The sequence below is a fragment of the Ahaetulla prasina genome, chromosome 9, assembly GCF_028640845.1.
Source record: "Ahaetulla prasina isolate Xishuangbanna chromosome 9, ASM2864084v1, whole genome shotgun sequence".
Lineage (NCBI taxonomy): Eukaryota > Metazoa > Chordata > Lepidosauria > Squamata > Colubridae > Ahaetulla > Ahaetulla prasina.
In genome coordinates this window covers 9513774-9540929 of record NC_080547.1, presented here as the reverse complement: position 1 = coordinate 9540929, position 27156 = coordinate 9513774, and the positions used below count along the sequence as shown (strand labels likewise).

At 46.7% G+C, this 27156-nt stretch overlaps 1 protein-coding gene across 6 annotated transcripts in view; it reads right to left on the bottom strand.

Moving 5' to 3' along the window:
• The window catches only part of CADM1 (cell adhesion molecule 1), a 217363-nt gene that overhangs the window by 87768 nt on the left and 102439 nt on the right, over positions 1–27156 (bottom strand). Inside the window, exon 1 of one of the 6 annotated variants that reach the window (XM_058194963.1) lies at positions 14718–14885. The exons of the other annotated variants lie outside the window; for them this stretch is intronic. Within the exon in view, the coding sequence (XP_058050946.1) occupies positions 14718–14733 (16 nt within the window). The 5' untranslated portion in view covers positions 14734–14885. Of the gene's footprint in view, positions 1–14717; positions 14886–27156 lie in introns of those variants that run through there. 6 annotated transcript variants of the gene reach the window in all.

Here is a 27156-nt window from a genome sequence, read left to right as displayed (position 1 = left end):
CTGAAGTCACTTCCTGGTCTCCTGCCTGCCTTGAGAACTCTGATAGGACTTTGGCAGAGCTGCAGAGGCACGCTTGATACGGACTTCCCTGACCCGGCCGTCAGCGGAGGAGTGGGACATGACACCGGCTCTATTCACAGTTGTCACTTTCCCATCTCCAGGCTGGAGGGACGAAAGAAGCCGGAAGCCAGGAAGGTGTCTGCACCATCAACAGAAAGCTCTCAGATGATGAAGAGGGGGCTAAATAGATGGAGAAAAATCAAACCTGCTCTTTCAGGAAGAGCCACCAATTCCATGCAAAAACTAATTCTAACTGGACTGCTTTTGCCAACGCCAAACAATTGTTCTACCATCTCCATCACAGAATCAGTAAGGAAAGGCCCAGCTACGAGGCCTCTCCAGTTCCAATTGGTCAAGATGAAGTAGTCTTCAAGCAACAGGTTTAGACCAGTGGTCACCAACTGGTGGTCCGTGGACCACTGGTGGTCTGTGAGAAAATTTTGGTGGTCCGCAGAAAAATTATTTGCATTTTTTATATTGCACTAAATACTATTTATCTTTTTAAAAATTCGTATTAGTGGTCCGCGGGATTTACAATTATGAATTTAGTGGTCCCTGAGGTCCGAAAGGTTGGTGACCCCTGGTTTAGACCCTTGGTCTGATTTTGGACGTGCAGCTAGCTCAGGGGTCGGCAACCTTAAACCCTCAAAGAGCCACAAAGGTCCTAACCGTAAGCCCCCCGTTCAATTCCGGAGCCGACCAGAAGTCCAGTTCCCCCACCGTAGAGTCTCCTCCTAGTGTGGTGCCCTTTGTCCTCTAATTGTCCTAACCAAAAGCCCTATCAATGGTGGAGCCAACCAGAAAACCCGCCCCTTGCCATAGAGTCTTGTCCTGGGACGCCATGCTCTCCTTCCCCACCCCTTTAACCGGAAGCTCCTTTCCAAATTGTGGTGTCGACCAGCAACAGGGAGCCATAGCAGAGGGATGAAAGAGCCACATGAGGCTCCAGAGCCAGAGGCTGCTGACCCCTGAGCTAGCTGATGGAAGAGCGGGCTGGGCTACCGGTGAGGAAGGCCTTTCTTCATTATGGAACAAGCACCTGAGGTTCTAAGATAGCTGAGTTTTCTGAAAAAATGTAAGAGCCTGCTTGGCTCTGGAGAACCTCACCTGGTCCTCTTTGTTTCCTCTCCTTATATTGACCCAGGGCAATGTTCTCTGCTGTGCCACCTGCCAGTTCTGGTCCACTGATAAAATAAATGGGGAAATAACAATTTTGTTGTGCAGATTGAAGTGGGGGGAGGGGGGAACCAGACCTGAATGCAAATACCTGAAGAGCTGTTCCGAGTACTGTAATTGCTCTAAAGGGAAGATTAGCACCAGGAACACTTTTTTTTCCACCCATAATTTAACTTACAGTAGGCTCCGATATTTCCTCCTCCTCCTCCTCCTTTTCTCCTGCAACAGATAAGCTAATCATTGTATTCTTTCCTCCAGAGTTTTGCCAAAAGAGAAATCTTTTTCCGTAAGCAATATCAGCTTGCCTTTGAAAAGATACAAAAAAAAAGACTAATGCATGAAATAAAATTTGGATTCAGTTACTAAAAGCACCAACCTGCTTATCAATCTAAAAGCAGCATCTTTAAAGGTCAGGAGAGAAAGAAAATCAGATACTCATTCTCATTCCCAGCAAACAGGGGCTCCCTGCTCAGAAAGCCTCACTAATGTGACCTTTCCCTTACAAAGAGAGCAGGTCTCTCTCTCTCTCTCTCTCACACACACACACACACACACATACACCCCTTTCGCAAAGTAAATGCACCCAAATAGCACTATTGCACACACACACACACACATAAAAGCACCTTGTGTACATTTTCCACAGCACAGGTTGTTTTGGGGTAGCAAACACAGCTCTGTCTGGAGCATTCCGAATATTAACATTGACCTCTGGGGGACATGCTGGCTGCAATTCATTTCTTCCTTAGGGATTAGCCAGAACGCTCTTCTCCGCTTCTTCCCAAAATGTAGGACCCACCAGGAAAGGGGCCGATAATGAATTGAACCCAGACCCCAAACCAAGAAGGACACATGGCGATTCTTCCGAGCCCAGTTCTCTATTGTCTCACAGCAGTTTGCCTTCAGCAGTTGTGGGAGCTTCATCACTTGAGACTTTCAAGGAAAGACTGGACTGCCATTTGTCAGAAATGGTGTAGGGTCTCCTGCTTGAGCAGGGGGTTGGACTAGATGACCTATTGGCTCCCTTCCAACTCTGTTAATCTGTTAACCTGTAGACAAGATCTTGCCAGACTCCACTATTTGCATCTACGACATACTCTGAGAATTATTGGGAAGGGGCTGTCTCCACCCTCTTTCTCTCACATGCAACTTCCTGACTGAGTTGCCTCTTACTGCTAATGGACTGCACCCCTCACCCCTGGGAATCGCCCATCCTGTCCGAGAACATTCACCACTGGAGCACCAACTGGACCCCCCAGAAGTTGCCTGTCCCCTACTCCACTTCCCATCCTGATCACCATGGAGCAGGGGTGAAATCCAGCAGGTTCTGGAGAATCGATAGCGGAATTTTTGATTAGTTCGGAGAACCGGTAGCAGAAATTTTGCGTAGTTTGGAGAACTGGCAAATACCACCTCTGACTGGCCCCAGGAGTGGGGAATGAATGGGGATTTTGCAGTATCCTTCCCCTGCCACGCCCACCAAGCCACACCCACAGAACTGGTAGTAAAAAATAATTGGATTTCATCACTGCTATGGAGGCTTGGATGGCCTCCATAGATGTGTGCACCATCCTCTTCTGCCTGCTCCCAGCCCACACAGCAGAAGGAAAAGTAGGACGGACGGAAGGAAGGAAGGAAGGAAGGAAGGAAGGAAGGAAGGAAGGAAGGTGTTGGCTGCCTCCTCCTGAACTCTGGAATCAGGGACTTGCAAAGGAGAAGTAGCAGAGCGACTTCCCAAGGCAACTCCCGAACCTCTTTGCTTACCAAACCTGCCCAAGAAGCGATCCCACCCAGGAGCAGGAAATGCAGAGCTAGCTGCAAACCAGGAGGAATCTGTTAGTTCATGTGGTGGTGCCCGGGTGTGCCTCGCCCCAGCACGGACTCTTCCGGAAGGAGGGCAGCAGGGCAGCAGCCGGGCTCCACCTAGAAAAATCTCCCCACTTTTTTTGGAGAAGAGATGACTGTCTGGCTTAATTACCGTTTCCGAGACAGATGGCTACTCTTGCTTAGAAAACTTTCCTTCTGGAGTCAACAAGTCGTCTCATCTTGTGTGCAAATTGAGCTCCATATGTTCGTGAATAATTGACTGCAAGATCAGTCGTCCCAACCGACTGGATACATTCACACATCGGGGCGAAAAAAGGCCTGGCAAGAAATGGAAATTTTGCAAAAAAAAAAAAAAAAAAGCCCCAGAGCTTTCTTATGTTGTGGCTTCGCTTCTCTCAGAACCAGCTGCATTGTTATTCACTTCTGCCAAGGCTCGGTGGCTGCATTTGGGTTGTTCAATCCCATCTTGGCAGCCCCTTGCAAGTCAGGTTGGCCGGCTCTCCTGGCCTCGGCTTGCGGGCAGCTCTTCCTGGAGGAAGCCCCTGGGGTAGAGACAGTAGTGAAATCTACATTTCTCTCCTACAGGTTCTGTGGACGTGGCTGGGGGTGTGGCTGGGGGATCATGTGACTGGGTGGGCGTGGCTATGTGATTAGGGTATCAAAAGACAGAAACTCACTAACAATGTCCTGCTGGAGCAGGGTTGGACTAGATGACCTCCAGGTCCCTTCCAGCCCTGGATTATCCTCTGAAGCTGCGTTTAGTGCCAGGTTTGTAGTCCTTCCTCCCTCCCTCTTTTCTTTTTCTTTCTTTCTTTTTCTTTTTTTTCTTTTCTCTCTCTCTCTCTCTCTCTCTCTCTCAAACGAACCCCCACCCCCACCCCATTTTTTGCCTAGCAAGCTTCAACTTTTTTACCTTTTACAAAATGCTTTTAAAAGTAAAAAAAAAGGCTCTGATGATCACATGGCTCAGCTGGGCATGGGCGGGGCGAGGACAGGGATTGTTGCTATTCATTCTCCGAATCACCAACTGCCATCGCTACCGGATCGGGCAATCCGGTCCAAACCGGGAGCGTTTCACCCCTGGGGTAGAGACCTTCTCTCGTTCAGTGATGGAGGCTGTTCCTGGCACTGGGTCTGCAGGGCCATGTCACACTTGAAACCCTTTGTGAAGGTTGGGGTGGGCCGCTTCCATCTCAAGGGAGAAGACTCAAGACCTCACGGACTTCTCTGTCACCAGGTTGGGGGGGGGCATTTTCTTCAGAAAAGCAAGCAAATTAGGATGCTTGAGGGAAGAACTGCTGCGAACCCAGAAACATGACCCCAAACTGCTCAAGGGCTGCCTCTCCCCAGGTGTCTGGAGAGATGCTTTTGAAAGGTCTATCCCAAATGCTGAATTGTGTTAGATATTTTGAAAGGAGGACAACAGTGTCCCAGAGGCAAAGACAAAACTGGGAGATGTGATATCTCTGAACTACGAAACCTCCATAACTCAGGAACGGAATGGGACTTTTCGGCTCGAACCCTTCACCTTGCCTGTTTCGCTTTAAGGTTTTCGCCTCTGCGTTATTAGCCACAAACTTTTCTCCTCGGCTGGCCCTCCCCGTCAGTCTTGGGCCCCAGCACATCAGCCACAGTCCCAGTCCCTTTGCTGTGGCCCATTCATCGAAGTACAGTTTGCTTTGGGCTTTTGGCCACCCCAGCCAATCGGTGCAGGGACTGGGGGGCTTTGGGAATGGAAGAGCGGGGGGGGGGGGCTGAAGTTCCCCCCTTTGTGTCCAAAGTGCCTGAGACAAGGGCTGGTTTGCATCTCTTTGCCACAAAGGATGTGGGGGAGGGGGCTGCAGAGGGAGAGGGATCCATCAGATGTTCAGGAGGGTACTACATTATCATAAAACAGTAAGAGGTTTGGAGGCGTCATGTTTGGTCACCTCCATGTTTCTGTTTAAGGCAAAGATCACAGAGACTTCAAAGCATCTTTTTGTGATTCCTGCTTTAGCATAATTTTCAATTCTGCATGAAAAATTTGGCCTGGTTTTTGCTGGAGTCAGTGTGTCTCATGGAGCAACAGAAGAACAAGATACCTTCAAAAAAAAACCATCAACTTTCTCATCAGTCCCACTGGTGGACCTGAGACAGACGATGGAGAAGTGTCTACGGAGATTCTCCATCATCCAGGTCATGGTTGTCCCAAAGGTGTTTTCTTTAAGAGGCAACTGGACTTTCTGGTTTTTCTTTGAAGACGTTTCGCTTCTCATCCAGGAAGCTTCTCCAGCTCTGACTCTTCTGACACACCATCCAGTCAGAGCTGAAGAAGCTTCCTGGATGAGAAGCGAAACGACTTCAAAGAAAAACCAGAAAGTCCAGTTGCCTCTTGAAAAAAAAGCACCTTTGGGACAACCATGGAGAGATGGGACTCTTCTGCTCGAGTTGTTGGAAGTGAGAGGACACAACAAATCGCAGCAACCCCTACAACTCTTCAGTTGTACAGAAATGGAAGCTTCCTTGCTTGGGTTATGAAATGTTATACCAACCCTGGAATGAAATAACATTCGGCTTAATATTTAAACACTTAACAGGCAAAAAAAGAGACACGTTTAGGAATAATCTGTTGCATAAAACCCCTCATAATTCTCTTCTGATTGAAAATGAGAAATTCACATTAGCTACTTTAACGGCACTTCTTTTGGCAAATGTAGCCATTTTTCATTTCACCCAAGTTAAAATTAAGCTATAAATAGGGAAGGAAAAACATGCCAGATGATTTAAATGGGCAAAAATAACTGGCTGTTCATATTGTGTGAATACTTTTAGAGTGAATTACTGCTGGCTTCAATCTCTCTTTTGCAGGATCTTAAAAATAAATCGGTGCATGGCCCACGTTGGCACACCTTTTCCCTGGAGGGGAGGTGGAAAGCGACTGGACACCACTTCAACTGATGACCAAGGATGGGTTACTCAGCTGAACTTTCTCAAGTGCTGGATCCCAGGAAGAGACAATGCGGGGGTCCCGATGCTTCAGCCATTCCCACCCAAGGCTTCCCCGTGGAAGCTGCCCAAGCAGCCCCTCTGCCTTTCCAAAGATGAAAAGCCTTTTCAAGAGTTGTAAGGTGGCCAATTAACTCTCTTTTCAAAAGGGTGCAGGAAATGGCACCCACCCTTTCCTTCTGCTCCAGGTAAACTAGAGCAAAGTAGCCTTAACCACAAGAATCAGTCCTTGCCTTGAGAACTCTTCCTGGGGAAAGAATCAAGGCTGGTTGTGAGGAAGGTCACCCTGGCACACCAAGCTTGGGCACTGCCAACCCAATCCCACTGGGTTCAAAGGCTGCCTTTTTTTGAAGGAACTCAATGGTCACATTGGGTTGCTGGAACCAATAAAGGAGAGTATTTATAGTATTTGTAGGGGTTGAATTGAGGGGTCCTTGGTGCCCTTTGAGCTCGATTGTTTTTCTTGCAGCCACTTCATTACCCAAACTAGGTAGCATCATCAGCGCTAGTGTTGATGTTATTGTACTGAAGCTGTTGCACATCAGTTGCACTGATGATGTTACCTAGTTTGGGTAATGAAGTGGCTGCAAGGAAACCACCAACCTCAGAGAACACCCAGGAGCCCTCTGAGCTGCTGTAGGCCAGGCCAGGTGAGAACCAGGAAACATCTCTTCTAAACTCCACAGAGGTTCAAGGGCTCCAGTCAGCAGCCACCACACGTAGCAAGTGTGCACTGCCGCCAATACAATGTCGGATCAAGCTACACACTGTCAGCGTTCATGGGACGGGACCTGCCAAGGAGAGGATCAAAACCTCCTGTGTTACAAACCACATAAATATGACTGCTGCTGAAACCTAACATGGGCTCCAGGTGTTCCCTCCAAGACCCAGGGAGTTGCCCCGAGCTATGCTCGGCTGCCCATCCAGCCCACCCTGTGATCTGAGGGACCTGAACCCCTGCCAATTTCCTCTCCTGGCACCTGAGGAGAAGAAATCCTGCACTGCTGCGTGAGTGCCCTCCTCTAGGCTGGCTTGGTGGCGAAGGGCAGCGCCAGGCAGCAGAGGGAGGGAGGGGTCACAAAAGCTTTTCCCAGTTGGATTTGCAAGAGAAGGCTGTTGGGTTTCTTAGTAGGTGTCGCTGCTTAGAAGAATATTATGTACAAATTGCCTGGTTAGAGTAATAAATGCAGGGTTCACATCATATCAAACATGCCCAATCCAGGGATCTGCACCTCAGCTCGAAGGATCTTTTCCTGCCAGGAGATAAACTTAAGTAAATAATGTTTGCCATCAACTCCAAATGAAGAATGACAGTTAAATTTTATAATCATCTTCACCACTTCCGGCCTCACTTTATTTTCTCGGGCTCATGACCCAGGGGTTACTATAGCAACTAGGAAATCCTACCTTCTCAGACTCTTGCATTTACATTCCATGTGGTTGATTTCTTTGAGGAATTAAACCAATCACGGTCCTCTATTCTCCAACTAAGAATTTAGGATTATCTTACAGAAACAAGGATCAAAAGGCTTTATCTGAAACACGCAATACAAACCTAATTTGACAGTGCATTTTAAAAAAACAACAGACTCACCATGGAGCAAATAAGCTGCACTTCCTGTCCAGCTCTACAACGGTGGCACTTTGGCCAAAGGGCCTCACTCTGCAGAGCTAAACCCGGACAGTTTCTCCCTTAATTGATGGTTTTCTAAGGCTGATGGTTGAGCGAGGAGAAGGGGAGCAACAGTTCCAGAAATTTGGCAGAACTGGGAGAACTCTGTGGAACTCAGTGGCTGCCCCTAAGACGTGCTGGGGCATTTCTCTTACACAGGGAGCCGTAACTTTACAAGTAACTTTACAGAGGAAGCCATAAGCTACCAAGTGAGAACCTGATGATAGAGAACATCAAAAGACATCCCAAGTTCCTGTGCAATTTGAAACACTGATTGGTTCTAGAGATGCCAAGGAGTTCTGGACTGCTTAACCTGCCTAAGTTCCCTCCAAAGTTGGTTCCCTCCCCTACAGATTCCTTTCGTCCCTTGAGGCAGGCAGATGTATAAACCAAGCATCCATCAACAGGCCTGACTTCATGAAAAACCAACGCTCTCCTTCCTGAAGGATTCGTCTGCTTCGCTTCTGTCCACCAGAGAACCGGCCTGCAAGAGTGACTCCATTTCTTCTGGGCACAAAGTAATAAGGGTTCTCTCTCTCTCTCACACACACACACACACACCCTTCAAACATGTAACCTCACTGAACTAGCGACTGGAGACCCTCAGGAAATCACATTCTCTTCTTGCTACTTTTCTGACTCTTCACCAACTTGAAGTGCAGAACGTCTTGAGCTACTTGCTTGGTTCAGTCGGTTGTGTACAAAGCAACAGGGCCTTGGCTGAATTATTTTCAGGAGCTGGGCTCTTGATCCACCTACTACCCATCAGCCTTAGAGGTTCCAAAGCCAGAAACGCTGCAAAAGCAGGATTCTTCAGGGCTTTGAGGATGCCCCAGTTTTGGACTCTTGTGATTGTTGATCTTCTGGAGAGGTTGTATCCTTCACCTGCGCTCTTGAGGGGTTTTTTTCCCCTTGTTTAAAAAAAGGGACCAGACACCAAATGAGGCACTTCTCTATCAGCTGCCATGATATTTATATCCTCCCAAAGGCCAGCCATCAACCAGAGGAGCATCTTCAATCCACGGACATTTCCTGTTGCAGCCTTTGATGAACAGAGCCTGCTCTCTAGTAATGAAATTCATAAAAGCTAAACCCATCATTACTGAGCTAGAGGCATGCAAGAGTTTAATTTGGTTAATGCACTTTTTATTCATTATGGGCTCTTTATGAAAGACGCCCAGCCTCACTTGCAGAATGCATTGCTTAATTACCCATGCTTCTCTTAAAAAGGGAGAGGGGGAAGGGAGGGAGGGAGGGAGGGAGAGAGAGAGGAGAGAGAGCATTTAAGTTGTCCATCAATACTCCATGCAGGGCAGAACTATGATCGATTGATGTAGTGAGTAAGGCACAGTTAGAATGTCAAAGGAAGTTAGCATCATGCTGTTGCATTAGAAAGACTTAAAGAGTATATATTAAGCAAGACAATCAAACTCATTTCAACACTCTCTACATTCTCTCTCTCTTCCTATTGATTTGTGCTGGGTTCTTTACAAGGGGATAGGGCTAAGGCAGCCCTGTAAATCTATTGGCTGAGTGCATTTCCCAGGCTCTGGGACTCAACTCGCTGCTGGGCACAAGAGAGAGAGAGAAGATAAACAAACAGGCAAATAGTGATGCAGACAATCTGTGCTCCACCTACTCCAGGTAGACAGTTCTGTTCTTGAATTCAAATCAAAAAGCACCCGTGCCCTGGACTTCTGGATGTAGTATGGAAGAGATCAGCAGAAAGGGTCTTGCCATTTAAATGAAGAAGAAAACATATTCAAGGGACGTAACAACTGCAAAACCACACTCATAAAATGAACAAAAAAAGAGAAGATGTTTAAGTCTAATCTTAATATGCCCAATCCTCAGCCGGGAGCCTTGATGAATGAAGGTGAATATACGTGTCCCAGGATAGGATTGCAGGATCCAATCTGGGTTGGTCACCAGGACCAGAGGTTTATTCTTCCAAGCTTTCGGTCTCATGCTGGAGCCCGTCCTCATGATCGGTCAACCTCTGGTCCCAGTGACTGACTCACATTGGATCCTGTAAGAGCTTTGCATTGAAACATTTCAAAAGGACAAATTGAATAAGTAAACCAACTTCAGCACAGAGGTTGGCATTAGTAGAACATGCCCAATGGAGGACCAAGCAATGAATAAAAGAGCTGGAGCACATCAAAGAGACAGAGAGAAGAAAAAAAGAATTCCTTCCTTCCTTCCTCCCTCCCTCCCTCCCTCCCTCCCTCCCTCTCTTCTTTTGGCTGCCTCTGGATGTCTGCACACCCACAAAGCTGACCTTGGACACCTGAAATGTAAAGGGGGCTTTTGATTTCCAACAAGAGCTGCACTGAAGTTGGAAGCACCGAGGGAGCTGAAGGGTTCCCACCTTCTACCCCAAGCTCACCCAACTTTTCCTGGCAAGTATCAAATTGTCTTGAAAGCCTGGAAGTAAAAAACCCCAGGCAGCATAAGTGGGATTCAGAAGACCTTCTCCTTAAGTTTCTTTGCTTTCATGTATTTTGTAAACAGGACGAATTTTTGTGGCTGATCAACAAGCTCTCCGAATTGAACCAACTGCCTGGCTTTGCCTCGCCCAGGAAAAGGAAGCAGCCACACCCCGCCAGTCAGGCAGGGACGGACTGCTTCTTGAAGAAGATGGACCACTGGCCTCCTGAGGATGGAGATGATGATGGTTGCCGTGGTCCTCCTAGACAGACTTGATTTCAGGGGCTTCATGAATGACTCCCCCGTTTTAGCCAGGCCCTGATTGAGGGAACTTAAAAAGCTGCCCCCATGTTATGCTACGGTAGCAATGCAGAAATTGGGAACAACTGTGAGATCTTGTACTTCCAATCTGGCCCTCCGGATATTCTACCTGCAAAGCTCACACAGATCAAGACTGAACCAGGTGAGAGGACACCAGGCAGTCCAAAGACGGGAGAGGAAGAGGAAGGAAGGGATTCATTTTGTAGACAAACACCAAGCCTGTTTCGACAGGGAACTCGAGAGACGTGATCGGAATTCTTGGGCAGATTCCAGCAAAATGGTTGCTAGGGGGAGGACAGGGGACAGTCAATTAAGAAAAGTGTCAATCACAACAAGTAAATAAATAAATAAATATTCAACCTAGCAAGTAATCTGTAAATCTTCCTCCAACTTAAGACATCACTCATGGAGAAGGTGAAGGATAAGACGGGGCCCTTCTCACCACTCCTTTCTAATGCTGACAGCGACTTGCTATCTCTTCGCTAATCTCCCCAATAAAGAGAGAAAATTAAATCAATAGCTCTCCTCCCATTTGGGGGCCTGAATTTTTGTAAGCTCCTCTGTCCCTGTGGGTGCATTTGCGTATGCATATGTATCTATGCGGGCCCATTTAGATCTAAATCGGGGGGGGGAGGTCAAACTCAAGGCCTGCGGGCCATATCTGGGCCATGGGGTGCTTGAATCTGGCCCGCAGGGCCACCCTGGAAACATTGAAGGACTGACCTGCGGTGCAGAGCTAGGGGTGGGGGTGGGGGGGCTGCTGGCCAAGGGTTGCAAGAGGCCGTCACTGGCAGAGGCACCGTAGACTACTACAGGCGCCCCCCAACTTGAGTGATGTCAAACTGGCCACGCCCACCCGGCCCCCAAGGTCAAACACAACTGTGATGCAGCCCTCGATGAAATAAGAGTTTGACGCCCCTGATCTAAATTGATGGAAGGGGAAAAGGTTCCACGTGCATACTCTTTATTTTTCATTCCAAAATCGGAAGAGAAAGAAACAAATGAAAAAAAAAACCTGTTTTGACAATATTACCTGGAGAGACTGACTTGTTCTGCTGCCCCTATAATCCTCTCCACAACCTCCAGGCGCCCCCCCCCTCCTTTGTCTGAAGGGTCTTCTGCTGTCCTACTTAAGCCACATGTCTAAACCCACCAAACAGAAGCGGTGAGAAAGGTCACTCAAGCTCCCCACCGTCTCCTGAACAAACCCAAAACCCACCAGGGACTCGAATCATTTGAGTTTATTTAAGCAGCTCCAGTAAATCGCAGCCTTTCCATTTGTTTCACCGTCCAATAAAAGGAAAAAAGAAACCCAGCGTATTAGGTAGGGCAGCTGTAAGAAAAATAGTTAACCTATATGAAACAAATACTCAGCTTCCACTTTCTGGACCAAAAATAAGAGAGCTGAGTGATGCTACAAGGTTTACAACAGATTCTTCGGGGTTTCTACTATGGAATCTGACAAAAACAAAAAGACAAAAATAGCCACTTAGCTATTTATGTATCAAGGAATCTCTAAGAATAATTTCGATAGATAAAAACCACCGTTCAGCAACTTAAAGAAAACAACATGTTTTCTTTAAGTTGCAAAGGGGAAGATAGAAAAGGAAACCGCGTCAGTCAAAATGGAAGCCAGGGCGTCTTCCAAAAATCTTGAATGAACTATGTAACTAGGTAATCAAGAAGATGTTGTCCAAAGGTTTTCCCCAAATTATGGGGGGACTTTTCAAAAAAGCAATCACCTCTCTGTCCAGGAATTTACCACTGTTTTCAAATCAAGAGCCACACTTAATCCCTCAGTGAAATCTCTGAGACAAAACAAAAAAACAGGTGGAGAAGATAAAAACCAAATTGGGGTGAAATCCAGCAGGTTCTGACAGGTTCTGAAGAACCGGTAGCAGAAATTTTGAGCAGTTCAGAGAACCAGCAAATACCACCTCTGGCTGGCCCCAAAGTGGGGTGGGAATGGAGTTTTTTCAATATCCTTCCCCCAGGAGTGGGGAGGGAATGGGGATTTTGCAGTATCCTTCCCCTGGAGTTGGATGGAAATGGAGATTTTGCAGTATCCTTCCCCTGCCATGCCCACCAACCACACCACGCCCACCAAGCTATGCCTACAGAACTGGTAGTAAAAAAATTTGGATTTCACCACTGAATCAAACTCATGGATATTGACATCATATTTAAGCAAATATTTCGGATTCTTCACTTCCTGTGTTCACTTTTTCCCTTCCGTCGCAGTAAAGCCACCAATTTAGGAGAGGCTCTTCCCCAGCTCCTGTTCAAAAGCATGCAAATGTGAGTAGATCAATAGGTACCACTTCAGTAGGAAGGTAAGAGTGTTCCATGTGCCTTTGATGTATAGCCATGCGGGGCACATGACTACAGATATGTCTTCGGACAACGCTGGCTCTCTTGGCCAAGAAACGGATATGAGCACCCTGCCCTAGAGTCAGACACAACCGGACAAGGAAACCTTTACCTTTTACCTTCCCAAATCTTTCAGGTTACCCTTGAGATTGGGCTGTATATCTTCAGAGAGGAGAGAGAGAGAGGTGGCCAAAGAGGTGGCAAAACCTTCTGCTCATGCGCAGAAAGTAAAATACACATTACTTCCTGGTTAGAACCAGGAAGTAATGACACCCGGGCGGGTGGGCGGAACTTTGCTCCACCATCGCTACTGGATCGTCGAACCACCGGCCATGATCGCTACCGGATCGCGCGATTGGTCCGATCCCGGAGCATTTCACCCCTGGGTTAAGATTCCCCGTGGTTTGTTTAGAGCAGGGGTGTCAAACTCAGGGCCCAGAGGCCGGATCTGGCCCGCAGGGCCACCCTGGAAACAGTGAGGGACTGGCCCATAGTGCCTCTGCCAATGAAAACAGGCTCCCAAGCTCCGTTTCCAGCTGCGATGGCCTCCTGCAACCCTCTAACAGTGAAAACGGAGCTCGGGAGGGCAGCCCGCCTGAGCTCCATTTTCACTGGCAGAGGGTTGCAGGAGGCTTCTGCAGCCAGAAATGGAGCTCGGGAGCCTCTTTTTGCTGGCAAAGCCCTCAGGCTGCCAGAAGCGCCCCCGACATGAGTGACATCAAGCAGTCCATGCCCACTCTGGCCACACCCACTCTCCCCCCACCCCAAGGTCAAAAACAACCCTGATGCGGCCATCCATGAAATCGAGTTCGACACCCCTGGCTTAGAGGCAGTAACAGCCATTCTTCCTTTGGCCCTTCAGCAGAACCCACAGCTGGGGGTCTCCATCTCCGCCCTTTCTGTGCTAAAAGAAAAACTGACTGACCCCAACAGAACTGGCAGAGGGGGGCAGAGGATGGGGGGGCAGAGAAGAACTCGTGGGCAGGAAGCCTCGATTCCTGGCTCAGCTTCGCTGCCTACCTTCCTAACAGTCATATTTGGTGTTAGGATTTTCCTCTTGGTTACCTAACCCACAAATCAAAGCTGCCAAAAGCAAAGAGCAGAAGGAGAAACACCCACGGATCAGCGCTGTGACATCCCCGCCACGCAAGGATTGTCACAACATTTGCCCATCCAGATGTGATGAGCAACAACGCTGGGCTGGGAGGCCCAGAGCAACAATTATCCATGGTGGGGGTTTTTTTTTCCCCAGTTCTGCAGTTTCTGCCCATTAATGAAGCATTGCTGGGCGTGGAGCCTCAGGAGACCCCCGGGAGGGAAACCTTAACTCTCTCAAGGAGGAGGACGGGGGGAGGGGGAGAGCATGCAGAGGGAACATCAAAAGTCCCGGCAAATAATGGCCGAACAGGGCTTCGTATGAACGCTTGGGTCAATAAAACAGAATTTATATAAATGTTTCATTGTCTCTGGGCGGAATTCAAAAAAAAAAAAGAAAAATCACAAGGCCTCTCAAATGTGCTTTTCAAAGCCCAGCAGGTTTTTATGTCTCCTGTTCAAGACTGGAACTGTGGTTTAATGCCAATATATAATAATTGTAAAGAATTATTAAGACATTTACCCCTCCACTGTGTACCTCCGGGCTAGATCAAAGCCCACAACACCACAATATAAAATTGCTTCTTGACATCCGTGAGGCCAGAAGGATTCAAGCAGAGGAGGTAAAATATGAGACCGTAAGATGGGAGTTGAGCAGTCTATAAAGGCCCCGGCATAGCAAACTTTCATGAACAGACACTTCCAAAGTTTGAGCCTCTATACTTTATGCATTCATGTTTGAAGTTTTAAAAAAGCCGTAATCTTAAAGAGAGGTTCTTACTGCCAGAAGGAAACATTAGGGATGCCTGGAGTCACCAGCCATTTATGTCAGCTTTAAACTTCAGCAGAGGTTAACAAAGCTCATCGGCAGCTTGTCAAATCTGATCTATCGCAGAATTCTCACTGTCTACAACCAGCCAATGGGTGAGAAGATGGAGGTGATAAGGATCCGCATTTCTTACCTGCAAATTAAAAGAAAAAGGAAAACCGGTGAGCCTTAAGGTTTCTCCAAAGATCTGGGCTGTTATTCTGCCAAAGCATCAACAAACAAAACTATAAAAAACATTGCAGGCATTATCAGAAGGCAGCCAGACTGTCATAAAATGGAAGGGGGAAAATTGGACACTCATTAGCACTCTCTCTCTCTCTCTCTCTCTCTCTCTCTCTCTCATGGGAAGCGACCAGGATTTGGGCATGACTTTCAACCAGCCAATTTTATAATTAGGTTCTCTCAGCAGTCCTCGAATCGAGATGCCTGTCGCCATGGCTTTTCGGTAGCGTTACCTCCTGTGGCCAAATGCCAACAGTAACAGTAGTAATAATACCACAAGAACATTGCAAATTCTCTTTGGTTAATGTTTTATGTGCCGTAATTTGTGCTTCTCCTTTCTGGACTGGTGACGTTGTGGAGACGCCAAGCCCTTCTTCCTTCTCTTTTGCCCATGGATGTGCACCTGGGCACCGAGGTTTTATTAGTTGAGAGTCTCCAACTCATCCCCCATTTTTCCCCTCCGATTCTGCACACAAAGCTTCCTTGGAAACACAGCCCAACAACCCACAACAATGAGAAGCTCCTGAAGTCAAATCACCCACGTAGATCTTGGCCTGACACGGGCAATGGAAGTCGGGGGGGGGGGAGTTTGACATGACTGGACGCACCCAGTGTTTCCATCCGAAGCTCCCGCGTCCTCGGCCAGGCTTTGTCCTGCTCACAGGGTGGGAAGCTAACGGTGGGCCTAAGAGCCCACTATTGCTGCAGCCGTTGTGTTACCATAACAGCTGTGTTGCTAATTCCCCACCCGCTTCCATCACGCCAACCCCGGGCTCTGCGTGGAGCTGCCCTGCAGTCATTATTCACCAAGCACTCCCATTAACAAACTGCCCTTAATTACAGAGCTAATTGCAAAATTATTTCATAGTAGCAATTATTCCTCTCGGCTCATCCCCAGCTACTTGAAGTAGGAGAGCACCTACAAAGGTGGCACTGAGCCAAGTCATCAATGACCAGAGACTACTTTTAAAGTGGGTCTTCCAGAAAAATATACCAATGACCCCCCCCCACTTTCCTTGAGTCAAATTCTTTCCTTCCTTCCTTCCTTCCTTCCTTCCTTCCTTCCTTCCTTCCTTCCTTCCTTTCCCCCTCCTTCTCCTCTTCTCCTTTCTTTCCTTCCTTCCTTCCTTTCTTTTTTCTCTTTCTTTTCCTTTCCTTTTTTTCCCCTTCCATTTCTTTCTTTCTTTTTTCTTTTTCTTTCTTTCCTCTTTCTTTTCTTTTTCTCTCTCTCTCTGTTTCTTTCTTTCTTTCTTTTCTTTTTTTCCCCATCTCTTCCAGCTAAGAGTCTCAGTTAAAGAGGCACATTTGCAACTGGTTTTTTTCCCTACTGCTAGCAAGTGGCTCCATACTTAACATCACTATTTACCTTGAATCTGTCCAGGCAGCTCTGCAGCTGAACCGATTCGTTTTGTTTCTCTCAAGGGTGGAATGGCTGCTCCCTCTTCCTTTGGGAGGAATCCTTCACAGTGAGAACTAAGGCCAAGCACGTGAAGGGGGAAGCCTTGGTAGCCCCTTGGTTCCTGTCCAGAAGTTGTGGGAACCCACTCCTGTTTCCAGACAATCACACTTCCTCCCTCAACCATCGTAAGATATATCAGAACCAACCAAATCAGAGAAGACCAATCACAACCTTCACTTCCTGTACAAAACTGCATCAGTTCTGGTGTGCCCTAAAAATCTTGGTGGGGAGATCTGTTGTTGTTTTTTATAAAAAGTTTTTTATTTTTTTCTTTCTTATACACATGTTGTAAATGTATTCTCTTGTCCATAAATAATCATACATATTTTTTCTGAAGAAAGCACGAAGATAAGACATTTTAATTACATTTGGGGTTGCTCTTCTACCCTTTCTTTCCCTTCCTTTCACAACAAACCTTCTTCTCCTCTTTCCCCTCCCTTCCTCCCTCCTCGCCTCTCCTACTTTCTTCCTCCTCCTCACTTTCCTCCTTCCTCCTTCCTCTCCCTCACTCCTCTCCTCTTTTCTCTCCTACTCTTGTCCCCATCCTATCTTCCTCTCTTTCCCCTTTCTTCCATTCCTCCCTCTGGTGGGGAGATCTGTTGAGGGGAGAAGGGACACCAAATGGTCATAATTCACCAGCTTAGGTTCCATCCTAAGCAGGTGCGGATCAGGCCACCTGCTTCTATTTTTCTCCATACTTTTCCATTTACCTACTGCAATCCCTTCAACTTATTTTATTTATTTATTTATTTTGTCACAACAGTATATGTAAGTATCATACAAAAAGATTATATAGTATATAAACATATATATGAGTAAATATTAGGAGGTATAAGCATATATATATATATATAGGAAGAAGAAAAGAAAAACAATAGGACAGGAATGGTAGGCACATTTGTGCACTTATGCACGCCCCTTCTGCCATGCCCCAATTTCTACCCCTCCCCCGCCCTGCGTTATTTGAAAGATGTACCCCATGAAGTAGGGCCCTTAGTGCTCAGTTTTAGTGCTGAATCAGACCCACAACCACGTTTGCTACTTGTATCCTGCCATGCGCACAATCCCTTTTTCCTCTAAGGAAGAGGCAGATCTTCCTAAAGAAAAGCATTTTAGCTGGGCCGCTCCTCAATCCGCCAACCTGACATGCCAGGAGAGCATTTCAACTGCCAAAAAGGACAATCCCCAAGTGGGAGCCAGGTGCAAATTCAGCCAGGCTACTTTCAAGGAGGAAGACATAGGAATAACGCAGGAATAACCACGATGGTAGAACACGTGTCAGGAAAGGAGAAAAAAAATAAGTTATACCCTACAAGCAATCTGAAGTTCGCAAAGTTCCTAGAAAAAAATAAGATGCCATGGAAATTTCCATAAGAGATTGGACAAGACCTTGAGCAGTTTTTCTCCTTCCTTCATTGGTCCAGCAAAAAAGAAGTTTGAGGGCTGCCACTGATTCCCAGAATGAAGTTTACACTAAATGCTTTTGTTCCAGCGTTTCTTCCCGGGCTCAGATTTAATATCAAACTCCCACAAAGAAAGCCACCCCCACCCCCAAGACAAATGAGGCTCACGTGTGCAAGACAACCACAGTTAGATTAAAAACTCCTCATAGATCAACATGAAGAGCCAGTAAGTGAGTGTATTTCATTTTGATCATTGCGCATATGGCACTGATGAGAAAAACCGAGGCAGATTAATCTGCGCGCTCATGTGGGGAGAGGCGTATTAGGGGGTCTTTCTTGGAAAAAACAGAAATGCGAGATTCTTGGACCATCTGAGCAAGGATTGTGATTTGGGCTGAGGATGCCAACTTATTCCTTAAGGAAGTCCATCTGGTGAGGCCGTCTTGATGGATTCCTTACAATTTCTCTGCCCGAATGTTTTCATCATTCTCTCTCTTGCAAAGAGCAGTTCTTTGAAAAAGGTGTATTCGGAAACTCAAGGGCTTTCCACAGTCAGAGAAAGCCAATATCATAAGCCATAAATTGATATTTCTCCGTTATTGTCATTTTTGCTCTTAAAACAGCCATCATAGTCTAAAGCACCTTGAATATCAAGCTATGAGATCAAAAAGGAAATGCACACTAGAGTAAAGATTTTTTAAATCAACCAGTGAACGGAAAGGCGCAGATATGAAAACAGAATTATCCCTGCAATGTTTGATAAATTTAGTTAGCCTTGAGAAGGAGAGAATGAGGCTGGATATGATATACCTCTTCACCTGGGAGTGGATGCTTCACAGAAGGTTGAGCACTGCTTTCCATCACAATGTCTTTGAAATACAGGTGGGAAACCCCAACTGAGCCTTAAGGAAAAGCTTGCTAACAAGGGGAACCATCCAAGCATGGAACCAGGGAAGTGGTGGACTGTTCTTCACTAGCAGTCTTCAAACAGAGGCTGGGCAGCCATCTGTCCAGGAAGCCTTCACTGAATTCTTGCACAGTTCAGAGGGTTGGATTCAAAAAGTTAGGTGGCCCCCTTCTCCACGATGCCAGGGCAAGGAAGAAAAGCCCAGACCACAAGCAATGGCACAGGGCATGCTCTAAATCCCTTCTGTTAAACAATGCCATCCTGAAACAGCCTCCCCCCAGAGATTCAGAGGGACCCAACCCTATGAAGCCTTTGACAAGGCACTGAAGGCCTGCCTGATCCCTCGGGGATCTGGGTCAGGGTGGAGATGAGCTCTGGGTGGCTAAGAGCTGATCATCCTCAGGTACCAAGAGGGGATGTTTAATCTTATAATCCACCTGGTGTCCCTCGTGTGAGAACTTATGTAAATGATACGAATACGATAAAAAAAATAAATACTGGTATATGTTCCTGGGGAAAAGGGTATATTTGTTTTTATGAATTACTGTGAGCCAACAAGAACGAGCGAGATGGCCGTATAAGTCCTGTAAGCAAACAAATGCATTTTGTCTCAGAACGAGACAGGGCTGGAGGAGGGTGGTGGCTTTTAAGGATGAGTGTTAACCGGCCCCACCCATTCGCTATTTTTCCAAAATGTTCACTGGTTTCTCTTTTCAAAGCCATGCATTGATTCCAAGGGAAGGAAGCTGTGGGCCAAGCAAATTGCAGGCCATGTCAATATGCTGCTGACCTGGGACCTGCCTGCTTTCCTCCCTCAATGAAGGATGACGGGGGGGGGGGGTAGGGGGTTATCAACGAGCAGCCCATCCCAGGATATGCTGGAAGTACAAGGACGTCTGATGGTCCTGAAAGGCCCGTTTTGCCTCCTGCTTCCTGTAGGTGGAAGCAAACGCCTTGCAGAAAAGATGAGGCTATTAAATGTTCTGGCCTGGAGCGTTTACATGGATGCGCTCCTTCCTTTCCCTGCGTTGGCTGACTGAGCCATACCAGAGCGCTTCACATGGGCCAGCAAGCCACGGGAAAGCCACCTGGAGCCACTGAAAGAGGTCAGACTTCCAGACTGCACCCTGGCAAGTCAAAAGACAGCTGGGTCTTCAAGATGGACACAGCTGTTTTCCCTCTAAAAGTCCACCTTGTACCTCAGAGTGAGCAATCCCCAGGTATGTTTCCTCCTATTGGACACACGCAGAGTTTCTAAAGGCTTCAGGGGTCATTCTGGGATTCTCTAATCCAGGGGTCTCCAATCTTGGCAACTTTAAGCCTGGCGGACTTCAACTCCCAAAATTTCCCAGCCAGCTTTGCTGGGAGTTGAAGTCCGCCAGGCTTAAAGTTGCCAAGATTGGAGACCCCGGCTCTAATCAGCCCGTTTCCAAAACCTCAGGCCTCAACAACTTGGGGACAACTGGGGGGAAGAGGATCAGAGGTGGGTTCTACTTACCTTTACTACCGGTTCGTAACGGGAGCGCACGCGCGCTTCTACGCATGCACAGATCATCAATTACGATGTCCGGGTGGGTGGTGGAGCCTCCCATCGCTTTTACTGCCGGTTCTAAAGAACCGGGCAGAACCGGGAGCAACCCACCACTGCAGAGGATACCTCGACATGCTGAAGATAAAGGTTCAATTTCAGAGAGAAGCTGGCAGGGAGGTGCCAAAGAAGCTTTCTTAACAGGGCAGGGACCACCAGGAGAAGCAAGCTGTTCCACTCCTGAAGCCAACAATTCCCGATTCCACTGGCTAATCTAGTGGAATTTTATCAGAGAAAGGAGAAGAAACTCCACGTAGATGAATGGGATAAAAATGCTTTAACTAGCTATGATGGAGTCAAACCCTAGGACTGTTACCACGTCACACGTCCACTGTGTGCCACTGAAATGCAGGTGAACAGCTGAATGTGGGACTGATCTGGCTTTGCCCCGGCAAGCCACTCTTCCCTTCTCACCAGCAGAAGGGTTCCTGTAACACGATGCATTTCCTTAGTCCTCACTCTGGTAAAAAGAGACGCAACCATCATGCCAGGAGCATAGATTGGTTTCCCCATCAGAGCATCCCCACCACCAACCAATCCTTATTTATTTCCGTTGATGATCATAACTAGGAATCAACACCAACAAGACGTTGGAGAAACCCAACTGGGATGGATTACACCCCCCCCCCGTGCCTTTTCTCCCCCCCCCCCAAAAAACATACTTCCTTCTGCTCATTTGAGCAATGTGGTCAAGAGGCATCTTTCAGATGGTAGATATTCCTAAATCATGTCGGGTTTTCTCACCAGCCATAAGCCCCGTAAGCAGATATTTGGATCCTACATTCTTTGGGTTGAAAAATGTAATTATCCTACTTTTTAGGACATGCTGCCAGGGTAAGATGCTTAAAGGCAGTGATGGGTTTCAAAAAAGTTTACTACCGGTTCTGTGGGTGTGGCTTGGTGGGCGTGGCAGAGGAAGGATACTGTAAAATCTCCATTCCCACCCCAATCCAGGGGAAGGTTACTGCAAAATCCCCATTTCCTCCTAATCAGCTGGGATTCAGGAGGCAGAGAATAGATGGGGGAGGGGCCAGTCAGAGGTGGTATTTACTGGTTCTCTGAACTACTCAAAACTTCCGCTACCAGTTCTCCAGAACTGGTCAGAACCTGCTGAAACCCACCTTTGCTTAAAGGACTAACAAGTGTGAAAATGTGAGCACCCCAAGATATTAATATGAGTTGTTTACTTTTTCCTAAGTGAAAAAGACATCAATTTGCCTGAAAACTACCATTTTCCCAGCAATATGTTCTGCATTTTTGTTCTCTCCTCTAGCAAACTAATAACCTAAAATTATTTTCGAAAATAAGTTGAGAAAAAAATGGGGAAGAGGAAAAGATGCACAAAATACTCATTTTTTAAATTAGCCCAATTTTCTGAAACCGAAGAACATTTTCTTGCAGCATTTTCTACTCAGATTATTTAATTTTACATCATCTTCATCAGATCTAAAAACGGAAGGTTTCCTGGCATTGAAGAGAAGCATTTCTATTCTTTCACACATCTATTTCTTGATTTGGCATATTTCTAAACACATCTGAATGTCTGTAACATTTTAGGTACCAATTTAAAAACCAGGAAATATTCCAGAAACATTTTATAGGAAGAAGAAGCTGGACAAAAATAAAAGCAGCATCTTGAACGACGTCACCCACTTCTCCCCATCCAGGGACATCACCTGTTTTTCCAAAGTTGAGTTGCTCCCAAGGCAGTATATTATTTATTACTTTATTTCTTTGTAATTAAATGCTGCTGGAAGAACTCCAAAGAGCTTACATTCAATCAATAAAAGTGACATCGTTTTCTGGTTGCAGACTTGAGGTCTACAAAGCACAACACAAAGACAGAAAAGGATGGGAAGGGAGGGGGGGGGGAATGCCAAGTCAGATGCTAATTCTTTAAATTAAATCATCCTTCCCTTGAGGAATGATGGCGGAGGGAGGGCAGGCTCTGTTGGAGATGTCTATCTTAGCCAAGCTGAAGGAGCTTGGCTCTCCTCTCCCATCTCTCGCTGATGAAATTGGTGGGTGGATTCTGAAAACGAAAATGCTGATCTCAAGACCCTTCTTTTTTTTTCTGAAATGTTTCACGGGGCCCAGGAAAACTGAATCCAGAAGAAGGGGGCTTCAACAGAAGACCTGCAAGCTGGAAGTGGGGTGGGGTGAGGCTGGGACCAGGGGAGACGCAGGAGCTGCCTGGCTCAAGCCCTGCAGAGAGACAGCTTTTCTCCCAGCTCATCTCAGAACAAGGAATCTGCACCGAATCCAGCAAAACAATAAAATATAATAAAATAATCAAGATTAATTGATTCATCCATGCATGTAAAACAATACCCATGCAAGAGTAAACCAGACAACTCCTCTCTCTCTCTCTCTGACTTCTCAGCTCCATCACCAAGCTTGATTATGAACAAAATTGAATTACACAAATATTTCACTAAATAACTTTTTAAGCCTCATTAATATTAATATCAAATCTCTCTCCTTGGTGCTTGGCATTTAAAACCCCATTAAAAAAAAAAGATCTCTAATTTAAGGCAGACTTCCAGCATGAGAATGAGAAAAGGCGCTTGCCAGGGCCGACTCCCTCGGCTCCCGGAGAGGCCCACCTTCTGCCTGGGCTCCTCCTGAACATCACTCCAGAAGGAAGAAGCTCAGAAACCAACCTTGGGCTCCTCATATTTGCAGACCCCTCACATCCAGGACATAAACTGTTTCACCTCCTACCCTCAAAACGACGCTATAGAGCAGAACACCAGAACAATTAGACACAAGAACAGTTTTTCCCGAAGGCCATCACTCTGCTAAGCAAACAATTCTCTCAACAATGTCAAACTATTTACTGAATCTGCACTACTATTACTCTTCTCATCGTTCCCATCACCCGTCTCCTTCCACTTATAACTGTAACTTTGTTGCTTGTATCCTTACGATTTATATTGATATTGTTTCCTGATTGCTTATTTGTACCCTATGATTATCATTAAGTGTTGTACCTTAGAATCTTTGATGAACGTATCTTTTCTTTTATGTACACCGAGAGCATATGCACAAAGAAAAAAATCCTTGTGTGTCCAATCACACTTGGCCAATAAAAAATTCTATTCTATTCCATTCCATTCCATTCCATTCTCACTTGTCCCAGTTCTGAGCTGTGAAGGCCATTCCAGGGGCTCTGAAGAAGACCTGAGCACCTTCCCAACATTGTGACTCTCAATGGAGCTACAGCGAAGATGGGATACTGGAAATGGAGCAGCCAAGGAAGAGAGGTGGGTCCCAAGTGCAGGGAGCCCAGGCTAGGCTGCCCCCATCTCTCCTCTCTCAATTCAGCACAAGTTACTTTAATCTAGTTGTTACCATCTCTCGTGAATTATTTCTTGTTCTGGTGATGATGGTGTCTATTCTTTGTTGTGGCCGTCTTGAGTAAGGACTTGCCTTTGCAACTAACCTTCCCAACCAGAACCTCAATAGTCAACCAGCAACTCAAAGATAAACAAGTTGGGGGAATGAGGAGTGGCCTGACCAACAGGGCATTCAACCACCACCACAAGATCACTTTCCCTCAAAGGCAACATGCAACAAACAACTGGAAAGTCGCCCTTTTCTTTTAGAGAAGACAAAAAGGCCACAATTTTGTCCAAGAACTCTTGACTGCGCAAACTAGCTAGAGAATCTGGGTCAACTCTTAAAAGCTCCAGAGACATGAAGAGTCGTTGCAGGTTCCGAATTCCTTGGAGAATCCAGGCCAGGAAAAGCAACAGGTCTCCCAACTCAGCTCTCTCTGGCTTTCTAGAGGTATCACCAATTGGGAGTAACAAAAATCTCATTGTCAGGTTGCTCCTAGGAATACAATTCAATGGGATCAAGAGAATTAAAACCCAGAAGAAAAGAGGGATACTGAATTAGAGCAGGGGGTGTTGTGGTCTGCCAGCTGCCTGCGGAGCTGGCAACGGAATAGGACAGCGATGAGGCTGAGGTGGGGTCAGAGCCATCTGGGAGTGATGTGTGGACTCCAGAGCCCCCAGAGGCTGACAGTGGTGGGGCAGAGGAACAGGAGGAGCCTGTTCCTAATGCATGCATGAGAAGAGCTGCCAGAAGCCAAGAGCAGCTCAAGCAAAGAAGACGACTCAGAAGTAGGGCCAAGAGATGATTGGCTCCTCCCATAAGGCTTAAAAGACCAGCAATGGCATTTGGACTCTTTGCCGGAAAACAACTTTGATAGCTTCGTCTTCTTGCATTTATTTTTGTATCGGTGTCTTCTGAACTTTTGCCAAGAAAGGCCTTTGGCAGTTTGCCTAATTGGACCAAGGTTGGTGATAGGCCTGAGGAATTTGTGTTGGGAGGAATTTGCTTTAATTTAGTTGAACTACGCTGGGAATGAAGTAATTCTCAGCTGTTTGAATAAAATTTGTTTGTTTTTTCACTGACTTGAGTTTCCCACTACATACTTGGGCCTGAGTCACACCAGAGGACAGGTTAGGGTTAGGGTCAGCTGGGTGGGGAAGTCTGGGAGTTGAAGTCCACAAGTTTTAATGTTACCAAGGTTGGACACCCCCAAGTTAGAGAAGAACAAGGCAGGCAAGCAGCTTGGTCTCTTTCCCACCATGCCACCCATCCCAGAAGCTCTGCTAGCTCCCTCCTCCTGGATCTTCATGTGCTTTCAGAGAGTCTTTGAAGAATGATCCCCCCTCCCCTGGTCAACTGGTAACTGTTTTTGCTAGGTATTATGTTATTTATTGAACTGCTGTTTCTGTTTATTAGGTAATGGGATTGGAGGTTCATTTTCTAACCCGAACATTTTATCCCACGTATTGCTATTGTAAGCTGTGGTGAGTCCAGAAGGAGTTCTGGCACAAAGATTTCAATAATGTAATATAATTGCAGTCCTGCTACTAAATACCTAAGGACTTCCAGCTGTTTCAAGTAGCCAGCGCTCCTTTTTTGATTAACCGGGGCCCCTCCCAATAAAATCTTGGGTTTGAAGGATATTCGCAAGATAAAATTCTTGATATTCCCGGGATTTGTTTGCGTGAGCGTTCTCGTCATCCTAATAGGACCTCAGCTCCCTGGCGCTCTTTCATATGCTCCCCCCTCCATACACACATGCCTACAACTCCAAGACTTTTAGCCTCGCATGAGATTAATTAGCACACCAGTTGCCTCCCTTTTCGATGCACAGTGAAGGTCTGTTAATGAGCGAGCCTCAGCACTTTGGTGGCCCTTTCTCAAAGAAGGACCAATTACTAACTGTCTTTAGTCTCTTCTCCCTGGTTAGTTTTTGTTCCCCCTGAGATGGCCTCTCATAGCCAACATCTGCTCCATGCCAGGCACTTGAATGAACATCCAGAGGGTTCCCTCTCCAGATGGGGTCTGCTGCCTGCAATTCTCTGTCCCCCTGCATCATCTGATGCAAGAGTCTTCCCTGTTTCACGGGCAGGCCTTCAGGCAGGGGGAAACATCGATGGCCAAGAGAAGGAACGAGGAGCCATTATATATTGCAGATGCAGAGGGTCGTGGCTGCCATTCTTGGATCCCACTGGATGTAACAGACAAGCCCGAGCACACATTAAAGCACACCAAAGTGAGAAGGAGGTGGAAGGAGAGAGAAGACGAGGACAGCCAGCAGCAAGATGGATGGACCCAAGTTACAGGGACAATGGGACACCCTGGAAGACCAGGGAAAGAATGGCTACATGGACACTAGGAGCTGAAAACAGTTTGAAGGCACACTGATTATGTGGCATTCTCCATCATGGGAAGATCTATCAAATTTCCATTCAGGATGTAGAGCTGCTTCTTGTTCTGTTTGAACTATCTGTTTGAAGGTGTCAGCTGCCATCTCACTCTTGTTTGTGCTTGGATACATGTGGTGACTATCTGCCTTGGACTATGGGGAGGATGGATGGGATGGGGGGGCTGCTTGGGGAAAGCGAGAGGAGCTGTATCCACCCACTCACCCCACAGCTTGCTGTATCTCCCCACAACGCTGTTTCAAGGTCACCTGTTTCAAGGTCAGAAGAAGATAGCTGCATACCAACCTCCTCTTGAAGTGACCATTCTCAAAACATCTTGCTTGAACCTGATTGGTTGGGGAGGAGGCAGTGATGGGAGGCAGCTGAGGGAGTGGAAATTTGAACTTAGTATATTGTGGCGCAATTCTCAGTTCTGGCTACGCGCCATTGCAACGCCCTTGACTTCTAATAACACTATATACCTTTCTCAACAAATGGAGCCAAGGATGGTTTCTATTTAGAGGTTTAAGCTGCAGCAGGTGTGACAGCAGGAGACGCTGAGCCTCAAAACAAAGGCTCAAGTTTGTAATCATGTGAGCCCACACTTGAATCTTGATAGACTGAAAGGCAACCTGGAGATGGAACCACAAGAAAGTTCATTCCAGCACCCAGAAACAAGCCTTTGACAGCTGGTCCACATTCCTTTGACCTGCTGTTTCTTTTTTTCTTTCCTTTTTCAGACCAGGCTCCTTGTCCAGATCCAGGGCTCAATGGGTCCAGATGGGTCAGGAAGCAAGGAGTTCAATGTAGTGAATAATGCCACATATTGCACACTCTTCCGCTTGATAATGGCTCAAAAATGGATGCCGAGGTCCAGCAACTGGGCTGATTTCCATAACTGCAACCTTCTTGTTGTTTCCCAAAATGATCTGTCCTTGAAGAGAGAATCATTGCTGGATTAAAAGAGAAGACCCTGCAATAATGATTCCTGGGGAGTTTATGGCCCAACGAGACATTAAATAACCGTCCTGACCTCCATGCACATTAACTAATCTGGCAACGGAAAGTTACCACGATGGCATT